This window comes from Lepus europaeus, chromosome 9 (genome assembly GCF_033115175.1).
Source record: "Lepus europaeus isolate LE1 chromosome 9, mLepTim1.pri, whole genome shotgun sequence".
In the NCBI taxonomy this organism is placed as follows: Eukaryota; Metazoa; Chordata; class Mammalia; order Lagomorpha; family Leporidae; genus Lepus; species Lepus europaeus.
In genome coordinates, this window is record NC_084835.1 from 125,479,102 (window position 1) to 125,499,702 (window position 20,601).

A 20,601-nucleotide genomic window follows, 5' to 3' on the forward strand; every position below is an offset into this window, starting at 1 on the left:
GTGGGACCTCTCAGTGGGCGCGGGCCCCTAACGCCCCACACACCAAATGGGAATGACGTACACCATGCTTCTCTGGGGGAATAGTCTAGAAGCTTCCAGGGAGAGAGGCAAGAAATGAGGTTCCATGGCAGGCTTGGGGGTGGGAAGAATGGCCTTGGCCAAAAGCCAGGACATACAGCGAAGAACGTCTTCGAAATTCTGGGTGAAACTGCTTTCCACCTGTGCCTCTGTGTTGAACCAGGCTTGCAGCCAACGTGGAGCTAGAGCAAGCGTGCTCCAGCCCAGACGCGTGAGCCCTGGAAACAGCTGCCCCTGCGCGCTCAGAGCCCGGAGGCCTTGGCCAGCGGTCTCCTGGGAAAGAGTCCACCAAGCACCTGAGGCTTTTGAGCACTGAGGGGCTACGCCATGGCTCCTCGAAGCTATGCAACCTGGGAGGGAAGTGAGCACTTGAGGGGCACAGAGTGTCGCACGAGAAGGAACACGTGTAGCGCCCAGCTCACGGGACATGCTCACGCTCTGTGCAGCCTCCTCCCCGGAGGACAGCCGCGTGCCAGGCAGCGAGGAAAGGACCCCACCCCCGCCCCCAGCCCAGCCCAGCCCAGCGCAGGGCAGCAGGCAGCAGCGGCAGCAGAGCTGTGTGAGAAGCCCGTGAGAGCTCAGAGCAAACCAACCCAGGGATCGGCGTGTGACGCCCAGTGACCCCGGGGCAGGCCTCGCCTGGCAGTGACAGCTGTGTCCCACCAGGGGTGTGGCGCAGTGCCCAACTCAGCTCCTGGTGCCACCTTCCCGCTAATGCAGACCCTGGCTCGAGACAGCCCCAGCCCAGCCCCGGCCACTGCATCCGTTTGCTGAACTTTGCACAGCTAGATGAAAGAAACCAAAGGCCAAATAAGCAGAGCCAGTGGTGTTGGTGTCCCCATAACTGGGCTGTGGAATGAAATTATAAAACTCACAAGGAAAGGCAAGGAAGCTATTTTGAAAAATAACTTTTATTTCCTACAAAGCCACAGGCCTAAAACAGGGGTGGTGGAAGCACCGGCAGCCACCGGGGAGGAGCAGCTTCCCACCCCCGGCTGCTGCTGAGCCTGCACAAACAAAGCGAGAGCGCAGCGAGCCACAACACCCCTTCCTAAGAGACAAGCCCTGGGCAGCACTGCGGTGCAGCCAGCTGAGCCGCCGCCTGCGATACTCATGTCCTGGCTGCCCCGCTCCTGATCCCTGCTAATGCACCTGGGAAAGCAGCGGAAGATGCCTCAAGTCCTTGGGCCCCTGCACCCACGTGGAGACCTGGAAGAAGCTCCTGGCTCCTGGCTTCAGCATGGTCCAGCCCTGGTCCTTGGGGCCATCTGGGGGAGTGAACCAGCAGATGGAAGCTTTCTCTGTGTAACTCTGTCAAATGAATAAATCTTTTGAGAGTGAGAGCACGCTAGCTCCAGACTGGGAGAAGATCTTTGCAAGCCACACAGCCGACAAAGACTTGTAATTGGATTCTAGAGAGAACCACAAAACCTCTGTAGGAAGACAACCCCGTCAGGAACAGACGGAACACAGATGACCAGTACAGACATGGCAAGGAGCCCGGCCTCGCTGCTTACTAGGGAATATGAGCTGGACCGTGATGAGAGATGTTGCCCTGTGCTGCAGTTTCTGACCGAGTGACCTACCTGCCGCGCATCCAGCCCTCCAGCCAGGAGGAAGCCGAGCGACCTGCCCTGTGTCCAGCCTGCCAGCCCAGGAGGAAGCCGAGTGACTGGCATCCAGCCCTCCAGCCCAGGAGAAAGCTGAGCGGCCTGCGTCCAGCTGTCCGGCCCAGGAGGGAGCCAAGCGTGTGTCCAGACTCGTGTGAACAGCCCCAGTGGAGGCAGCTCAGATGCATCTCTGCAGACCCACGGGCACACTCTGGCCCCACCTGGCACACAGAAAGGACACTGCTGACAGCAAAACAGGGCTGGATCTCAGGGATGTGACATGGGGAAGGCCAGACGGGTCCTGGGCGGGGGCTGCACTCGCCGGAGCCGCTGGAGGGGCGGCGGAGGCCAGAGCCCCGCCTGGCAGCCTGGGGCCGGAGGGACTGGCTGTGCTCACCGGCCATGGCCCCCACCTGTCCTTTCCCAACCTCCCACCCACTCCCATGTGTAAGGGTTAGTTACAGACCAAACCTGAGCCCCACCTGCCTCCCTGCCACTTGCCCAGCTGCTCCCTGGGGGGACCAAAGAGCACTTGATCCCCCTCGGGTCCAGACAGCACAGCTGTCACCATGTCTTTGGGGGTGGTTCAGCAGGACAGGAAGTGCTCGTGGACCAAGCAGTCCCACACAGAGGGGCCAAGGGATTCCCAGCCACCGGCCGGGAGGGAGACCACGGAGCAGCACCATCAAATGTCAGATCCATGCCCTGGGCAGGCGCTGGCCTGGGGGCGATGGAGGGTTGGGCAGGGCCAGGGAGGCCAGCTCAGGAATCCTAGGAATCCCGTCTCGCCCTCCCTCTCCCTGCTGGTGCCCCGCCCCTCCTGGTGGACAGGGAAGCTTCCTGGCTGATCCCTTCATGCACTTGGGGAAGCCTCGCTGAGCCCTCTCCCTGGAGCCTGGACCGCTGATCCCAGCTCAGTGCCCCAGGAGGCACAGGCTGCCTCTGGGCTTCAGCGCCTGCTGGGCCTGTGCTGGCCCTTGCAGCTCCCTCCCCAGTGTAGCACAAACCGGCACGGCCAGAGCACTTCCCCAGGCTGTGGCCTCGGCTCCCCACACTGCCCCACGCTGTCCAGTGGGTGCTCACATCCTGAGCTCTCCATTGCCAAGAACTCCCACTACTTCCTTCTCCCCCTGCTGAAGTGGGAGTTGCTCTTCCGGCACCTTCCGCAGGCGCCCACAGGGGCCCATGGGGGCCCAAAGTCCTGTAAACCGGAGTTCTCCCTGCCGCTGGGAAGGGTGGTCCACACTCTGTCCAGGAAGAGTTGGCCTGGGTCCCTCACAAGCCTCCACCCACGGCCAGGTCATGGGACAGTGGGTGAAGCACAGGTCCCAGAGCTCAGAGCCTACCTCCGAGGACCCACAAGTGGCAGCTCAGCCTGTGGTCCAAGGAAAGAAGCCGCAGGGGCCTCCAGAGTGGGGCGAGTCTGGCTGAGCCCGGAGTGGCCAGGCAGGCTGGCGTGTCCACTTGGGACTTGGACTGAAAGCTGCAGGACCTCCTCCCTCCAGACTGCTTGCTGACCTGTGGTGCCCCTCGGCCTCCCTGCAGGGCCCGCAGACCTGGCGGCCCCAGGCTGGCTGGTTCCAACCCTGCCGGGCCCCTGCCCTGGACATGCCTGGGAAAGGCACGGGCAGGCACTCGGCCACCGTGTCCCTCACTGTGCCCTCAGTGCCGTGCCCAGTCAGCCAGTGGCCACCTTCCTCAGGCTGTGCCGGTCCCCAGAGCCAGGCCGTGGACACAGAGCTCAGGAGGGGCCACTGTTGAGCTCCCCTTCCCGGGGGCTGTGTGCTGTGTCTAGGGGGTGTCTGTGATGGAGACAGGTGCTGGTCTGCATTGTTTGAAAGCCCGTCTCACAGCACGCCAGCTCCGCTGTGGTGTGGCGTCACCGTCCTTTTGTGTTGCATCCACATCATCTAACGTGTGTCGTGCGTGCACTGTAGTTCAGTCAGAAATCCAGTCATGGCTTCTGCCTTTGTATCACCTTTCTTATGTGCACTTACTGTGACTGGTGCAGTGGGGTTTGTAGCAGCCATCTTACTTTGTTTTTGCACATCCTGAGCAAACCATCTACTGATTCACTCCCCAGCTGCCCACAGCAGCCTGGGCTGGGAGCTCCGTCCAGGTCTCCCACATCGGGGGCAGGGACCCAAGCCCGTGAGCCGTCACCTGCCTCCTCCCAGGGTGTGCGTGAGCAGGAAGCTGGAATTGGAAGTGGACCTGGGACTGGAACACAATTTGGGGTGAGGCATCCCATATGGAGAAGTGTTTGCTAACGGTGCTGTTTTTCACCACTGGTTTTTTCAGTATACCTTGAGGGTCTTGTTCATGGTTCCTCCAGGGTTTACCGTGTAGAACGTGTCAGGATCTGTGTCAGGTTCACTCTATGGGGGTCCTGCGAGACGCACAAGTGGTCCGCCCACGTGGGAGCGTAGCCTGCCCCTCCTGGTGGTGCTGCTGCTGCACACACTGTGCCGGACAGTGCTGGGCACCCAGGCACACCGTCGGCGTCCTCGCTGTCCCACCCCCACACTGAGCACTTCAAGAGGTCATGGAAAGCGGCATTAAGAGAGAGGTTTATGGAGAAAATTCTGAAATCCATGTCTTCAAAAAGTTCATGGAAATGCATACTTTGAAAAAGCTATGCATGGATTTCAAATTTTGTTGCACCAAAATAGACTTTAGTTCTGTTCTGCACTGACTTTTGGAAGCACCGCCTGTCCGTTGCAGCCCAACCACGTATGTGCACGCTTTCTCCCCACACCTCTTCCAAGAAGCAGCGGCAGCAGAACGCACAGCGGCCAGGTGGACGCACCCTGCGGCGCCTGTGGGGGCTCTGTGGCCAGCAGCTGTCCTCCTGGGGAAGTGCTGCCCCCCTCTGCAGGCTGAGGGGTGCCCCTCCACCAGCCTCTGTGCCTGGCCTGGGGCCTTATTCTTCTCCTGCTGCCTTTGAGGTTTTCCTGTTTATCTGACTTGGAGGTCACAGAGCTCAGTCAGCCGGAGAGGTCTCAGCTGTTCTGTCCCGGTCCCCCCCTCTCCCCTCTCCTGCTGCCCCACCTGCCGAGGCGCTGGTCACCCCTCCTCATTCTCTGCCCCCCAGCTCACGTCATTGTTGAATTCTCTCCCGGTGTGCTAATTCTCTCCGCCTGTTCAAATCCGTTAAGCTCTTCTAGTGAGTTTACTTCTATCTCTGACAGTGCTTTTCAGCCCAGGATCTCGCGTTTTGAGAGCTGTGGCCCTGTGCTGATGAGCTCCTGTCCCCTTCAGTCCCTGGGGACGCACTCACAGCGGCTACTTTGAGGTCGTCTGTGAAGTCACCACCTGCCTCCCCTTTCCTTGGGGCCTTGAACTGCATGGTTGGAAACTGGACGCTCCAGACAATGCATCCCAGCAACCCGGGGCACCCCATGCTGGCCACTTGTCTGCTTGTCCTTAGTGACCAGGCCGGGTCCCTGTGGAGCAGCTGGTGCTGCCCTCCCCCTGCCAGCAGAGCTCAGGCCCTGGGCGCAGGGAGGGCCGGGCTGCTCCTCTACCCTGTCCACACCCAGCTGTCCAGCTGCACTCGGGTGGTTTCGGCAGTGTCCCGGGCCTTGGGTTTCTCTACAAACCGGCTGTGTGGTGGCTCCGTCTCCGTGGTTTCGGGGTCCCCCAGCTCCGAGTCCCAGGCTGCCTCCCGCAAGCTCTCCTGCCTGCGGCCGGGGCTGCGTCAGCTGCACAGGTGGCCCCGTTCCCTGCGCTGCCCGAGTGTGGCCTGGCGTCCGCTCTCCTGCCCTGCCGCAGCGGAGTCTGTCCCTTCGGAGAGCCCGCTCGCTCTCGCTCTCGCTCGGCTCGTTCTCGCTCACTTCTTGTCCCCCGCACCAGAGCACGGGCTCTGAGACAGTGGTAGCGTCACTCTGGCCCCTGCCCCCAGGGACTGCTGGGCAGCTCCTGGCCCCTCCTGGCCTGAATCACTGAGCACCCATCTTCTCCGTGTCCTGCCCAGGAGTGGGGGCTGGGTGGGAGGAGGGACCGGCCGCCCCCACCAACACGGCCCCACGCTGGGGTCGCCGAGGGCAGCGTCCGCCCTGCGGGAGCCTCGTGCTTGGCCCCGTGTCACCTGCTGCCTGCCAGACCCGTTTCCAGAGGCCGGGCTGCAGGTTTGCCTGCGATTCCCACTCCACCCCCACCCCAGCCCGGGCCAGTCCCGGTCAAGCTACCGGGAAACTGGGCCCCAGGTCCGCGTGCTCAGGCCGCCTGTGCCCCAACCGGTGTCCCCTCTCCTCCCCAGGGCGAGTGCTCCCCCAAGTGCCGCAACCTCTTCGTGCTGGAGACCGTGTGCGTGGCCTGGTTCTCCTTCGAGTTCCTGCTGCGCTCCCTGCAGGCCGAGAGCAAGTGCGCCTTCCTGCGGACCCCGCTCAACGTGCTGGACCTGCTGGCCATCCTGCCCTTCTACGTGTCGCTGCTCGTGGGGCTGGCGGCGGGCGCGGGCCCGGGCGGGAGCAAGCTGCAGGAGCGCGCGGGGCTGGCGCTGCGGCTGCTGCGCGCGCTGCGCGTGCTCTCCGTGGTGCGCCTGGCGCGCCACTCGCTGGGGCTGCGCTCGCTCGGCCTCACCGTGCGCCGCTGCGCGCGCGAGGGCGGCCTGCTGCTGCTGTTCCTCGGCGTGGCCACGGCGCTCTTCGCGCCGCTCGTGCACCTGGCCGAGCGCGAGCTGGGCGCGCGCCGCGACTTCCCCAGCGTGCCCGCCAGCTACTGGTGGGCCGTCACCTCCATGACCACCGTGGGCTACGGCGACATGGTGCCGCGCAGCCTGCCGGGCCAGCTCGTGGCGCTCAGCGGCATCTTGAGTGGCATCCTGCTCATGGCCCTGCCGGCCACCGCCATCTTCCACACCTTCTCGCGCTCCTACGCGGAGCTCAGGGCGCAGCAGCGGCGGGGGAGCAGCGTGCAGAGCCCCAACAGCGCCGGCCCGGCTGCGGGGCCCCCGTGAGCGCCCCCGCCACCCTCGGCCGCGAGGAGGCATGGCGCGGAGGCCTCCCTCCAAGCCGGGCCACCTGACCCCTCCCACGCCCCGGCTGAGGGAGACGCGCGCGGGAGCCCGGCGGGCCCGGCCCTGCGGCATCGGAGCTGCCGGCACGGTCAACACAGTGGGCCCAGCCGCTCGACCCGGCGCCGCCACCTAAGCAGGCGCAGGAAGCCCAAGGGGCGCTGAGACCCCTGCACTGCAACCCAAGAAAAGCCCTGGGTCTCCCACAGCACTGGCTGAGTGCCACAGTGCAGCCTGCGGCCTGGGGGCCACCCTAGAGCACAGTGCTACCGGGCCACACAAGGGGCTTCGTGTGTGCAGGCCGCATGCCGAGTGCGGGGAGCCTGGTGAGACAGGAGCACCCCTCCCGGGTCACAGGAAGCATGGACCCAGCTGCACCTGTCAGCCTGCGCGTCACGGACAGGGGCAAGGCCCCCAAGAGGCAGGGCAATGGCCAGGACCAGCATCCCCGCTGTTCCTTCTGCCCCACCCCCATGTGGCCGGACAGTCCTGGAACAAGGAGGTGCTGACCATCACCTCAGGAACCGTGGCCCCGTCACCGAGCACTCTGTTCCCAGCGTCACGTGACCTGTGCCCTGGCCTCTGACCCCTGACCCCCACAACCCCAAACCCAGGCCACCCACACCTCCCCGCTGTCCCTGTGCCTGCAGCTCCAGGTCGGTTTTCGGTGCTGGGGTCAGAACGCCTGCCCCATCTTGCCAGGGAAGCTGCGCCCATGCTCCCAGGGCCCAGTTCCAGCCAGGCCCTGTCCCCCATGTATGGAGGGGCTGCAGCAGCAAGGGCTGTAACCGGGCGGGCGTCGGGGCCCCAAAGGAGAACCCTCAGCACCAGCTGCACCCCTCAAAGCCTCCCCGCCAGGGCCCAGGGGTGCCCACCCGGCCCAGGGCCTGCCGGATGCCCTCAGGCCTACCGCGTTGTGTAGTCCAGGCCTCGGGCACACTTGCAGCAGTGACCACCACAGACAGCTCCGCTTTTAAAAATAAACATTTTTAAAGCATCCAGCAGGCCTCGGAGCTGAGCCAGCGCCTCATTCAGGAGTTTTCTCTGAGGAGAAGGCGGAGCAGCGGCCGCAGACACCTCCCACCACCACAGCAGGGGCAGCGGTCAGGGCTGGGCCTGGCCTGAGTGAGCACAGGTGCGGCCCACGGGGGCTGCACCTGGTGCCCGGCATCCGCGCAGCGGCTCCTGGCTCAGCCAGACAGCAGAGCGCGCGCAGGGCCGACACGTCCAGGGAACGGGGCCGCAGCAGCAGCAGCGGGACGGCAGCTGGGACGGCGCGCCGGGCGGAGCCAGCTCCCGACTCCAGCTCTCCCCGGTACCCAGCCTCCAGGCCCACCTGCCCGGCACAGCCTTGGCCTGGGACGGGGGCGAGGGGCGAGGCCGGAGCTTTAGGCCAAAGTGTGGTAGACACTTGCTTTTGTCGCCCCCTCAGACACATGCACACCCGGCCCCTGGGTAACGCCCACTCTGCTGTCCTCTGCGGCGAGCCCCTGCCCAGTGCCCACCCTGACACCACCACACCCAGCTGACCACCTGTGGGCACTTCGAGGCCCACCGTCCCGCACAGGGGGCGCACAGGGCCAGCCGGCGCCTGCAGCCCAGGTAGGCATGCTTGTCCTCCCTGGTGGCCTCAGAGGGCCTTGGCACTGGCCGGGTGTGCTGCGTGGGGCACCGGCTTCTGGGGGTGGCGGGCGAAGGCGTAGGCCTGGCCCAGGATGGCCAGGTCCACCAGCACCTGCAGGAGGCCACACACGGAGAACTGCAGGGGCGCAGCCTTGAGCAGGAAGTAGGCAGTCTTGAAGGTGTCGCCGCTCGTCCACATGAGCACCATCTTGATGCTGCAGACACACAAAGGGCAGTCAGTGCGGGGACCGTGGGGGACGCGCCCACCCTTGCCCCTCTGGCCCCACGGGCTCTCGGGGCTGAGCCCTGAGGTCAGCCACGGCAGCGCGGCTGCAGGGAGTAGCCGGACCAGGCATCAGAGTAGCCCACGGCCTTCTGGCTGCTCAGTGCTGCGAAGAGGGCTGCCCCTGGCCCCAGGCCCCTCGACCTGGCCTGAGGTGTCGCCCGAGGGCTGCCCCTGGCCCCAGGCCCCTCGACCTGGCCTGAGGTGTCGCCCGAGGGCTGCCTCTGGCCCCAGGCCCCTCGACCTGACCTGAGGTGTCGTCCGAGGGCTGCCCCTGGCCCCAGGCCCCTCGACCTGGCCTGAGGTGTCGTCCGAGGGCTGCCCCTGGCCCCAGGCCCCTCGACCTGGCCTGAGGTGTCGTCCGAGGGCTGCCCCTGGCCCCAGGCCCCTCGACCTGGCCTGAGGTGTCGTCCGAGGGCTGCCCCTGGCCCCAGGCCCCTCGACCTGACCTGAGGTGTCGCCCAAGGGCTGCCAGGAAGGCCGCTGCCACCCCACGAGCTGTGCGGCAGCACCCGGGGCCCAGCCGCCCTCCCTGCCGTCCCTGGTGATGGTGCGAAGCTCCCTTCAGAGGCAGCAGCTGCGCCTATCGTCCCCGGCCGCCTCCTGGGCTCGCCAAGCGGTGAGCATAGCACAACCGTGTCAGGCGGAGATCAGTCCCGAGCGCTGGGCGGGCTGCCCACAGCCCAGGGGGAGGCTGCTGACCACGGACGGGCAGGTGCCCTCGGAGTGCAAACCCTCACCACGCACGGGGCCAGGGAGCCGTCCACACCCACACCAAGGACACGGCCACCTCCTGGAGCCCCAGAAGGGAGCCCGCTCTGGGCTCACTCAGCTGAGCATGGAGCCCTTGGTGCAAGGGGCCCGCCAGCACCTGGACACGGACCCCCTCACCCTCAGGCTGACCGGGCTGCCCACAGCCTGCTCCCTCCCCCTGCTGGAAGGCCCTACACCTGGATGTCCCCAGAGCAACAGCTTGTGAGCAGGGTGGGCACCAGCACGGCAGTCCACACGGTGCCGGGACACATCCCACATCAGAGTGCCCAGAGTCAAGTCCCCGCTCCGGCTCCCTGCCACCCACCGGGCACACCTGGACTGAGCTCTGGGCTCCTGGCTGTTGTGGGTGCTCAAGAAGAACCGATAGATGGACAGTCTCGGTTTCCTCTCTGCCTTTCAAATAAAATCAGCGTGCGTTCACAGAAATACCCCAGAACCACAAAATAAATGCCTGTCTGCTCTGCCCACTGCCTGACAGTGCGGTGGCGCTTCTCCGGGCAGGTACTGACCCCGGGAGCCCACATGGGGCCACCAAGGGCCAAGCCGCCCTAAGTCAGCTGCTGTCCAGGCTCTGGCTCTCAGTGGACAAGGGCCCTGCCCCACAGCTGCACGGAGACCAGCAAGGACCAGCGCCTGGTGTGGGCATGTCACAGCATGGCCCGGCGCTGCTGCACTCGGGCAGCTGAGCTCGTGCAGAGGGGCCGCCTGGGCTAGGACGGAGGGGGTGGAAGGAACCAGCGGGAAGGCGGCCACAGCCGGGTCAGCCAGCAGGTGGGGCTGAGCGCCCCGAGTCACAGGGCTGTGCTGGGTCTCCGGGACCAGCTCCACCCCCAGCAAAGGCAGAACCCAGGGCCTCAAGAGAGGGGGCTGAGGAGGGCCCCTCTGCTGTCCACTGCGCTCGACCCCCGGGGCTGCCTGTGGCCTGAGTCCCTCCTCTGGCACAGCCACTAGGGGGGACTTTCCACGCAGGTCAGTTGTGCGACGTGCCCCTCAGTGTCCCCCCATTCTGTCTGGTGCGTCTCCCACCAGAGGTGTCTCCCACACACAAGGCCACGGCAGTTCGCAGGTGTGACAACTCTGTACCTGCTGTGGAGGCACAGTGAACACCTGGGCACTGACCAAGTCCTCTGACCTCTGCTGTCACCACACGGCACGCTCCCCATCCACAGAAGTGCAGTGGACCCAAGACCCAGGCGGGATGCACAAGCTGACCCCTGCTGCCCACCCTGGCCTTGGGGCAGGACTCAGGCCAAGGGCCGCTGCCCCTTCACAAGGTTCCCACTGTGGGGGCCGACACCTGGCGGCGGATGCAGCAGGTGCCCAGCACCGCTCGGTGACCCGCAGAACTCCACGACAGCGGTCCAGCTCCGACCGTCTCCACGCAGGACTGCTGGACTTCCTCAGCGCCACTGCCTGGGCAACGACGCGAGGCTGGGACTTGCGGGGGAGGCCCCCAGCCAGCGAGCGGGCGTGCAGTTTGCCTCACCCCACCCTCAGAACTGGTCTTGAGTTAGCGGGGAACCTGCTGAGTGGCTTCCCTGGGAGAGCGTGCTGGGATAGAAGCTGTGGCCGCAGTCTTCACAGACGAGGGCCGTCTGGGTAACAGGCGCTCAGGCTGTTTGCCCTTGGGTCAGCGCCCTGGCCCAGCTCCTGCAGGTTCAAGTCCAAGGGCATGCAGTTGGGCACTGTGCCCCCCATTTTTTTAAAGATGTATTTGAATGAAATTTTTTTTATTTGACAGGTAGAGTTATAGACAGTGAGAGAGAGAGCGACAGAGAGAAAGGTCTTCCTTCCATTGGTTCACCCCCAAATGGCTGCCATGGCCGGTGCTGCACCGATCCGAAGCCAGGAGCCAGGTGCTTCTTCCTGGTCTCCCATGCGGGTGCAGGGCCCAAGCATTGGGCCATCCTCCACTGCCCTCCCTGGCCACAGCAGAGAGCTGGACTGGAAGAGGAGCAACCAGGACTAGAGCCCGGTACCCATATGGGATGCCGGCGCCATAGGTGGAGGATTAACCTAGTGAGCCATGGTGCCGGCCCCTTAAAGATGTATTTAAAAGAGAGAGAGAGGGAGTATCTTCCACTGCTGGTTCACTCCCCAGATGGCTGCAGTGGCCAGGGCTGGGCCAGGCCAAAGCCAAGAGCCAGGGGCCCAAGCACATGAGACATCCTCCACGGCTTTCCAGCAGGGAGCTGGATCAGAAGTGGAGCAGCTGCACTGTAGGCAGTGTCTACTGGATACACCACAGCACTGGTCCCTCCCCCTTTTTTAAAGAAAGTAACTTTTTTTAAGCCATTGCCTTAATTTTATAAATTATTTTCATCTACTTGAAAGAGTGACAGATCTTGCACCCGCTGGTTCACTCCCCAAGTTCTCAAAACAGCTGGGGCCAGACCAAGCCCAAGCCAAGAGCCTGAAACTCCACTTGGGTCTCCCACATGGCTGGCAGGAGCCCAAGGACTTGAGCCATCACCTGCTGCCTCCCAGAGTGCATTAGCAGGAGGCCGGAGCAGAACTCCAACGTGGAATGCAAGCATCGCAGGCGCTGGCTTAACCCGCAGCAGCACAGTGCCGCCGGCACACCGAGCGGGCTGCAGAATCTGCCCGGCCCGCTCCTGACGCTGGTTAAGCCGCGTCTCCGTCTTCTCGGCCGTGCGGCTTTAATGCTGTCCCTTGCAGATCTTTCCAAAGAACCAGCTCTGCGTGGGACTGCGTGCTTTGTGCTCGCGTCATGCGTTCCTCCTGAGCTCTGCCTTGCATGTCACTTTATTCCTCAGTAGGAGGGGAGACCTGGGGCTTGCCGCCTTCCCGCTATCAGCAGCTCGTGCTACAAGTTCACATCACTGCAGATCTCCGTTAGCATTGCCTCACCGCATCGACAGCTCCGCTGTTTTCTCTCCGTTCAATACTACCTCGAGGTCTGGCCAGAGGTCTGCCGTGTCGCTGCGCAGTTCTCTCGGAGATTTTCCTTACATGATCTCTTCCTTACACTTCAGTCATACGTGCTTTGATGACATCAGCTTCCTAAAATAACCAGAATCCGGCCGGTTCTGCCGTGTGCAGCGCTGCCGCCATGTGAATGGGAGAGCTCGCGGTGGGGGGGGCCCTGTGACGGACGCCCCTGCGCCCCGGGCACTGGTGCCAGGGCTGCACCCCACACCTGCGCAGGCCCTGCGAGCAGCGGGAGGAGAGACCCTGCCGTGCCGTTCCCAGAGAATTCGCCACTTGTGCCGTCATCAAGCTCCTCGCTTTCCAAAGCTGTGCTCTCCCACCTGTCCTGTCCTGCACGGTGGCACCAACTCGGGACCTCGGCGCCACGCAGCAGGACACGAGCCTCTGGGGCCAGCGAGCCCAGAGGGCCAGAGTCGCCCTCAGCGTCAGACCCCCCAGGCCCCAGGGTGAAGATGCAGGATGGGGAAGCTGCTCAGCCCCAGCCAGCACACAGCATCATGGGGTCTGGGAGCAGGGCCAGGCAGCGCTGGGGAGGCTGTGGGCATCTGGGCAGAGCCCCCAGCACGGTGTCCCACATTCCAGTGACCCCAGCCTCCTGCACTCAGCTCCTCTCGCTGGGAGCGGCCATCCCGGCCTCTCTCCTGCTCTGGTTTCCGACACTCCCAGGAGAGCACAGGCGGCCTCTCGGCTCTCACACTGTTGCCGGGACAGAGCCCGGGGGCTCAGGAGACCACAGCACCCAGCGCCTTGGAAGCGTCCTGTGTGGACACTCGGGCCCCAGCCAGCCCCAGTCTGCTCCCGCGCACCGAGCTCTGCGGAGCCAAGGACCTGGCGCGTCCGCCTGGGCCACGCGTGACCCACGCCGTAGCCTCGGGCAGTCGAGCGGTCACTTCCCTTCAGCGTCCTCTGGCCCTAGGCCTCCCTGGAAAACCAGATGATGCAAGCACACGCACACCACTCACGGCCACGCTGCACTCCCCGTGGCGCAGCGGGGGGCTGTAGCCAGTCTGTGGGGCTCACTCACATTTGGGGACGTGGCTCCTCTCAGAACTGCTCCACGGAATGAGCTAGAAACAACCCGCAAAACATCTCCACGGAGCTGGCAAACACCAGTGCCCTAAACCTGAAAGAAGGCTGTGGGTTCCCATCTGAAAATCGGGAGAAGACAGATGGCCTGCGGCCTAAACCCACAGGCGACGGATCAGCGGAGGCGGCACAGGAAATGAAACAGAAAGCCCACAGCGGGCTTCGTCCCAATCAACCCTGTGCCACGAGGGACGCCACCAAGAAAGTGGAAAGGCTGCCCACAAGAGGGGAGGAAGTCTAAGTCCCACGGGGGCTTCAGGGAGTTCGTGGAGATGCCCACCGTGCTGGGGTCCGTGGAGATGCCACGTCTGGGTCCACGGAGACGCCCACATGTGTCCGGTGTCCCGGCAGATGTCTGGGCTGTGCTGAGTTGAGCCCGTCCTCTCCTGCGCGTGCCCTCCTGCGGGGGCCCTTGCCCTGCGGCCATGGCCCTGAGCAGTGTCCCCGCCGGACTTCACCAAGAGCCGGGAACAGCTTTCTCCCACAGCGTCCCCTCCCAGCCTCTCGGCCGCTGGACGTCACTGGTGCGCCCCTGCCGGCGCCCACTGCACACACAGACATGGGCAGCCTGGGCGGGCACTTGGAGGCTCCCGGAAGAGGGGATCTGACAGACAGGCAGGGCGCACTTCCCTGGGCTCTGGGAAGACTCACTGCACCAAGATAAGCGCAGCTCCGCTTTGCCGGCTCCCGAACACACAGAACACTCACGCTCAGCCAGAGAACCCACAGCTCAGGCAGCAGCGGCGGCGCGGTGGGCGCCTGGACAGTCCTCCACGTGGCAGGGAGGGCGGCTGACACCAGCGAGGGCTGGGCCAGGGCGTGCAGGTGGGTGCAACACGGCCCTTCCCGCGACAGTCAGCCCTGGACCCTCAGTGCGTCCCAGGAGAAGGAACTGCAGTAAATGGAGCATCCCCGTCCCGCCAGCCTGGACCAGCGCATGAGGTCTGACCGGCACTGAGCGCTCGGGCACAGAGGTTCCATCCGTGCCCACCGTGGAGGGCAAAGTGCGTCCGCCCAGCTGCCTGGCCGGCGAGCAGTGTGTTGCCCGTGTGACGGGAGCGGGCCGTGTGGCTGGCGTGTCTCCCGTGTGACGGGAGCGGGCCGTGTGGCTGGCGTGTCTCCTATGTGACGGGAGCGGGCTGTGTGGCTGGCGTGTCACCCATGTGACAGAAGCGGGCCGCGTGGCTGGCGTGTCTCCTATGTGACGGGAGCGGGCCGTGTGGCTGGCGGGTCTCCCGTGTGATGGGAGCGGGCCATGTGACTGGCGTGTCTCCCGTGTGACAGAAGCGGGCTGTGTGGCTGGCATGTCTCCTGGTGACGGGAGTGGGCCGTGTGGCTGGCATGTCTCCTGGTGATGGAAGCGTGTTGAAGTCACAGGACCGTGAACACGTGGAGCCCGCTCGCTCCCTGTGGGGCTCTGTGCTGTGTCGTGGCCCAGCAGAGCAACCCTGAATGCTCACCCTCGCGGGCCCAGCCCCAAATGCAGCCACTGACCTGGCGCGTGTGCTCCTGGGCCACCGCATGCGCAGACCTGGAGGTCTGAGGCTTCCCAGAGCCTGCTCCCCAGCTCAGCCCCGGATGTGGCTGTGATGGCCCGGGAGCCCCCTGAGGAAGACACCCGTGTTTAGGGTCTGCTCAGCACAGCGGGGCCCATGTCCAGCCTGGCCTCCCACTCAGCCCACAGCCGTTCAAACAGCTCCTGTGATGCAGCAGGGTGCACCTGCCCCCTCCTCGCCCTGTGCGCTCACGCCACCCCCTCCCTGAAGAATCTCGCCTTTCCAGTGGCTTTCCCGGGGCCGGCCCCCCTTCCACATGCACCTGCAGGGTGGCGTTCGCCACGGGCCTCCCTCCTGCCCCAGGCCCTGTGCTGACAGGACCTGCGGGACGTGGGCTCGCTGTGCTCTCAGGGCGCTACCACTCACTTTGCAAAAGGAAGGAATTCAGAAATGCCTCGGCAGCTTCCCCAAGGTAGACGAAGGAGTGCACGCGCACCATCAGAGTGGCGGCCCGTGTGGACACACGTGCACACCACCGGACACACGGACAAGTGGGGCAGGACCTCCTGCGCGGGGAGGACTCTGTCGACTCAGGGACTCAGGACTCCCGGCCCTGATGCAGCCCAGGGACCTGCTCTTCAACGCAGAGCAGAGGCCATGGGTCCCAGAGCTGGGCAGCGCCCCCACTTCCCAGCCTGGGCCAGGGGTCCTCAGGACAGCCAGGACCACCACGCTGCACTCACAGGCTCACAGGACTGCTTGCCACAAACCCCCGGTTGGTGTGCCTATACTTCACTTAAAACGCGACCCTGGGAGCACAAGCCAGGATCGCCTAAAATCTGTCAAACTCAAGGCAGAAGCACCAACCCCACCCACCTGGGCATTCCTGGGCCTGGCTGGGCAGGGAAGGGTCCCAGGATGGCAGGTCTTCTGGCAGGGAGGGGGCGACACCCCGGCAGCCACCAGCAGCCTCGCCTGAGCTGTGCACCTGAGCCAACATGACCAGGTATTCCCAGGGAGGGCCCCAGGTTCAACAAGGCCACCAGTACAAGGGTCACGAGTGGGAAACACCACACCCAGGCCAGGGTCACCTCACCCTGCCCAGTGGACCCCACACCCCACGCAGAGGTAAGGGCGGCCCTGGCACCCCTGTCAGCTCAGCTCCCCGGGCCCTACCATGACACTGTTCTTAGGGAGGTCTCCAGGGAAGACGGGGATCAGAGAAGTCGGCGCCATGGCCTCCCCAGGACCGTCTCTCAGTGCTCTAACCACCCCCCCACTCACAGGAGAGGGGAGCCCAGGCCAGGCACACCTGGGGACAGTCACAGAGCCACCCTGGCCTGTCCCCTGGGCTCAGGCTACGTCCTCACAGCTCTGGGCAGCTGCAGTCCCACCCAGCACCACCTGCCCAGGACAAGAGGTCAGGACCCGTGTCTGTTGGCCATCGCGATCGTCGGGCGCGGGCTCAGCCTGGGCCCTACCTCATGCCCTCGGTGGAGCGGTGCCGGTGGTTTCGGTAGAGCTGCGGCACGCCCAGCATGGCCTCGGTCAGCACGGCCAGGAAGCCCAGCGTCTCCACGAACAGCGTCGAGTCGATGGACAGGTAGGTGACGTAGGCGGCCACACCGGCAAAGGCCAGGACACACTGCACGTAGTCCCCAAAGCTGCTCCAGTGCCAGAAGTGCCGGGGATCGAAGTCTAGGCGAGAGGAAGAGGGGGTCAGAGAGGGGAGGGGAGCAGGTGCGCTGGGACAACCAGACAAACCATGGCTCTGCCCCTGCAGAGTGACAGGCCCTCCCAGTACCTGCCCCCTTCACTGCCCCGAGACCGGCACTAATGGCCGCAGGCCGGGGTGCGGCAGGTCCTGGCCCTGTGGTTACCACGCCACATGGGACAGCGCCTCCCATATGGGAGCACCTGGTCTGAGCCCTGGCTCTGCTCCCAGCTCCAGCCTCCTGCTGATGCACACGCTGGGCGTCCCTGCCAGCCGGGGGAGACTCGACAGAGCTCCGGGCTGCCAGCTCTGAGCCAGTCCAGATGCAGCCTTTGGAGGGGGAGTCAGCAGGCGGGAGAGCGCTCTCTGCCTCTGTCTCTGCCTCTTTCAAACAAATAAATAACATCTTTTTAACTCAGGAAAAAAGAACAACCTGACACATGACTTCGTAAAAATGTAAAACCTCCGCTTGTCAAGAGATACCATTGAGAAGAAGCAGCCACAGACTGCAAGAAAAATTCTGCAAATCTCACACGTGTTAAAGGGGCTGTTTACAAAACACAGAAAACCCTAAACCCTCAGCCAACAACACAGTTCAAGAGTTGGCAATGGGTCCAACGCTGTGGTGTAACAGGTAAAGCCGCCTGCAGTGCCGGCATCCCACACGGGCACCAGTTCAAGTCCCGGCTGCTCCACTTCCGATCCACCTCTCTGCTGTGGCCTTGGAAAGCAGCAGAAGATGGCCCAGGTCCTTGGGCCCCTGCACCCACATAGGAAACCTGGAAGAAGCTCCTGGCTCCAGATCGGTGCAGCTCTGGCTGTTCCAGCAAATTGGGGAGTGAACCAGCGGACAGATGACATTCTCTCTCTCTCTCTCTCTCTCTCTCTCTCTCTCTCTCTCTCTGCCTCACCTTCTCTCTTTGTGTAACTCTTGACTTTCAAATAAATAAATAAATCTTAAAAAAAAAAACAGTTGGCAGAAAATTTGGGATTTTCAACAAGGAAAGGACCAGGATCACTAAGTCCAGGGAACATATGGCTCCCACAACACATAGCCCAAGGCCACGAGGAGTCCACGGCCAGAACAGGACCCTGGCCACACCTCACAGAAGACACTACCTCCCGCAGGACAGGCAGACCACGGCCACGAGGAGTCCACGGCCGGGAAGGACCCTGGCCACACCTCACAGAAGACACTACCTCCCGCAGGACACACAGACCACGGCCACGAGGAGTCCACGGCCAGAACAGGACCCTGGCCACACCTCACAGAAGACACTACCTCCCGCAGGACACACAGACCACGGCCACGAGGAGTCCACGGCCGGGACGGGACCCTGGCCACACCTCACAGAAGACACTACCTCCCGCAGGACACACAGACCACGGACACGAGGAGTCCACGGCCAGGACAGGACCCTGGCCACACCTCACAGAAGACACTACCTCCCACAGGACACACAGACCACAGCCACGAGGAGTCCACGGCCAGGACAGGACCCTGGCCACACCTCACAGAAGACACTACCTCCCACAGGACACACAGACCATGGCCACGAGGAGTCCACGGCCGGGATGGGACCCTGGCCACACCTCACAGAAGACACTACCTCCCGCAGGACACACAGACCACGGACACGAGGAGTCCACGGCCGGGACGGGACCCTGGCCAGACCTCACAGAAGACACTACCTCCCACAGGACACACAGACCACAGCCACGAGGAGTCCACGGCAGGGACGGGACCCTGGCCACACCTCACAGAAGACACTACCTCCCGACCATGGCCACGAGGAGTCCACGGCAGGGACGGGACCCTGGCCACACCTCACAGAAGACACTACCTCCCGCAGGACACACAGACCATGGCCACGAGGAGTCCACGGCCGGGACGGTACCCTGGCCACACCTCACAGAAGACACTACCTCCCACAGGACACACAGACCACAGCCACGAGGAGTCCACGGCCAGGACAGGACCCTGGCCACACCTCACAGAAGACACTACCTCCCACAGGACACACAGACCACGGCCACGAGGAGTCCACGGCCGGGACAGGACCCTGGCCACACCTCACAGAAGACACTACCTCCCACAGGACACACAGACCACGGCCACGAGGAGTCCACGGCCAGAACAGGACCCTGGCCACACCTCACAGAAGACACTACCTCCCACAGGACACACAGACCACGGCCACGAGGAGTCCACGGCCAGGACAGGACCCTGGCCACACCTCACAGAAGACACTACCTCCCGCAGGACACACAGACCACGGCCACGAGGAGTCCACGGCCGGGACAGGACCCTGGCCACACCTCACAGAAGACACTACCTCCCGCAGGACACACAGACCACGGACACGAGGAGTCCACGGCAGGGACGGGACCCTGGCCACACCTCACAGAAGACACTACCTCCCGCAGGACACACAGACCACAGCCACGAGGAGTCCACGGCCGGGACAGGACCCTGGCCACACCTCACAGAAGACACTACCTCCCGCAGGACACACAGACCACGGCCACGAGGAGTCCACGGCCGGGACAGGACCCTGGCCACACCTCACAGAAGACACTACCTCCCACAGGACACACAGACCATGGCCACGAGGAGTCCACGGCCGGGACAGGACCCTGGCCACACCTCACAGAAGACACTACCTCCCACAGGACACACAGACCATGGCCACGAGGAGTCCACGGCCAGGACGGGACCCTGGCCACACCTCACAGAAGACACTACCTCCCGCAGGACACACAGACCATGGCCACAAGGAGTCCACGGCAGGGACGGGACCCTGGCCACACCTCACAGAAGACACTACCTCCCGCAGGACACACAGACCACGGACACGAGGAGTCCACGGCCGGGATGGGACCCTGGCCACACCTCACAGAAGACACTACCTCCCGCAGGACACACAGACCACGGCCACGAGGAGTCCACGGCTGGGACAGGACCCTGGCCACACCTCACAGCTGCACACCAGAGCCTGATTCCTGTGTGAGGTGCCACTCCCTCACTTCCACACCACACCCTGGCTGGGGCACAGCCGGGAGGCCACCAGAGGCTCAGGGACATTCGGAGGCTGGGGGACATGGGGCCCCCCAGCTTCTGCAGCTTTGCCATCCACCCCAATGACCAGGACTCATGGACAATCCTCGGGGGTCCGCCAGGCAGGGATGTGTCAGTAACTGGGCTGAACTGGTCCTGGCCGGTTGCCCCTCCTCCCGAGACATCTCCACACACCCAGAGGGGCCCTCCTGCACGGACAGCCCATGTCCTATGGACAAGGGTCTGCAAACAGCACCCGAGGTGTTGCCGGCTCCAAACCTCTGGCCGTGGCCTTCCTGGACTGTGCCAAGCACGGTCCAAACAGGAACGTGCCCAGTGCACTCATGGCCTCCCAGCCTCCTGTCCGTACACAGGAATCGGGCTTTCCGTGAAGTCCACTGGCAAAGGACACACGAAGCCTCGGTGCAGCCTCGGGCCAGCGTTTCCGGTGACTCGGCTCCCACACAACGGGTGCTTCTAAACCCAGCCAGCAGCTTCACCCAGGAATACAGGCGGCAAACCTCTGAACGTCTGCCTTGCCCACGTGAGGGCAGCAGCGGGGCACCCACGGAGCCCAGCACTCACAGAGCCTCCACATCGTGCCTGTGCCACGTGTAGCCCTTGGCCTGTCACACACAGCCTGGTCAGTTCTGTCACCCGCCTGTTTTCCAGGCTATAGGATGTGCAGGGCTGTGCCAGGGACCCACAGCAACTTGACGCTGGGAAGCCATACGGGTGCCATCCCCAGCCTACCGCTCCCAGGCCCTCCCCACAAGGAGGAGATGCCCCTGGGGCTGCACTGGAGAGCAGCCCCGGCCCATAGACCCACCCCATCCCCGTGGCTGTGCTACAGGGGCCCTCCCTGTGCAAACAGGGACTTGTTACTGCACATTCCCCAGTCTCAACTCTT

At 64.0% G+C, this 20,601-nt stretch overlaps 2 protein-coding genes across 3 annotated transcripts in view; one reads left to right on the forward strand and one right to left on the reverse strand.

Annotated features, from left to right (window-relative positions):
- KCNG2 (potassium voltage-gated channel modifier subfamily G member 2) overlaps positions 1–6,648 on the forward strand; it is a 75,751-nt gene extending 69,103 nt beyond the window's left edge. Inside the window, exon 5 of the mRNA XM_062200047.1 lies at positions 5,950–6,648. Coding sequence (XP_062056031.1) covers positions 5,950–6,648 — 699 coding nt within the window. The remainder of the gene's footprint in view (positions 1–5,949) is intronic.
- Positions 6,649–7,671: 1,023 nt separating this feature from the next.
- Positions 7,672–20,601, reverse strand: part of SLC66A2 (solute carrier family 66 member 2) — a 37,733-nt gene continuing 24,803 nt past the window's right edge. For both annotated transcript variants that reach the window (XM_062201829.1, XM_062201830.1), the window contains 2 exons: positions 16,401–16,617; positions 7,672–8,543 (listed from right to left, as the gene is read on the reverse strand). In XM_062201829.1, coding sequence (XP_062057813.1) covers positions 8,336–8,543; positions 16,401–16,617 — 425 coding nt within the window. In that variant the 3' untranslated portion in view covers positions 7,672–8,335. The remainder of the gene's footprint in view (positions 8,544–16,400; positions 16,618–20,601) is intronic.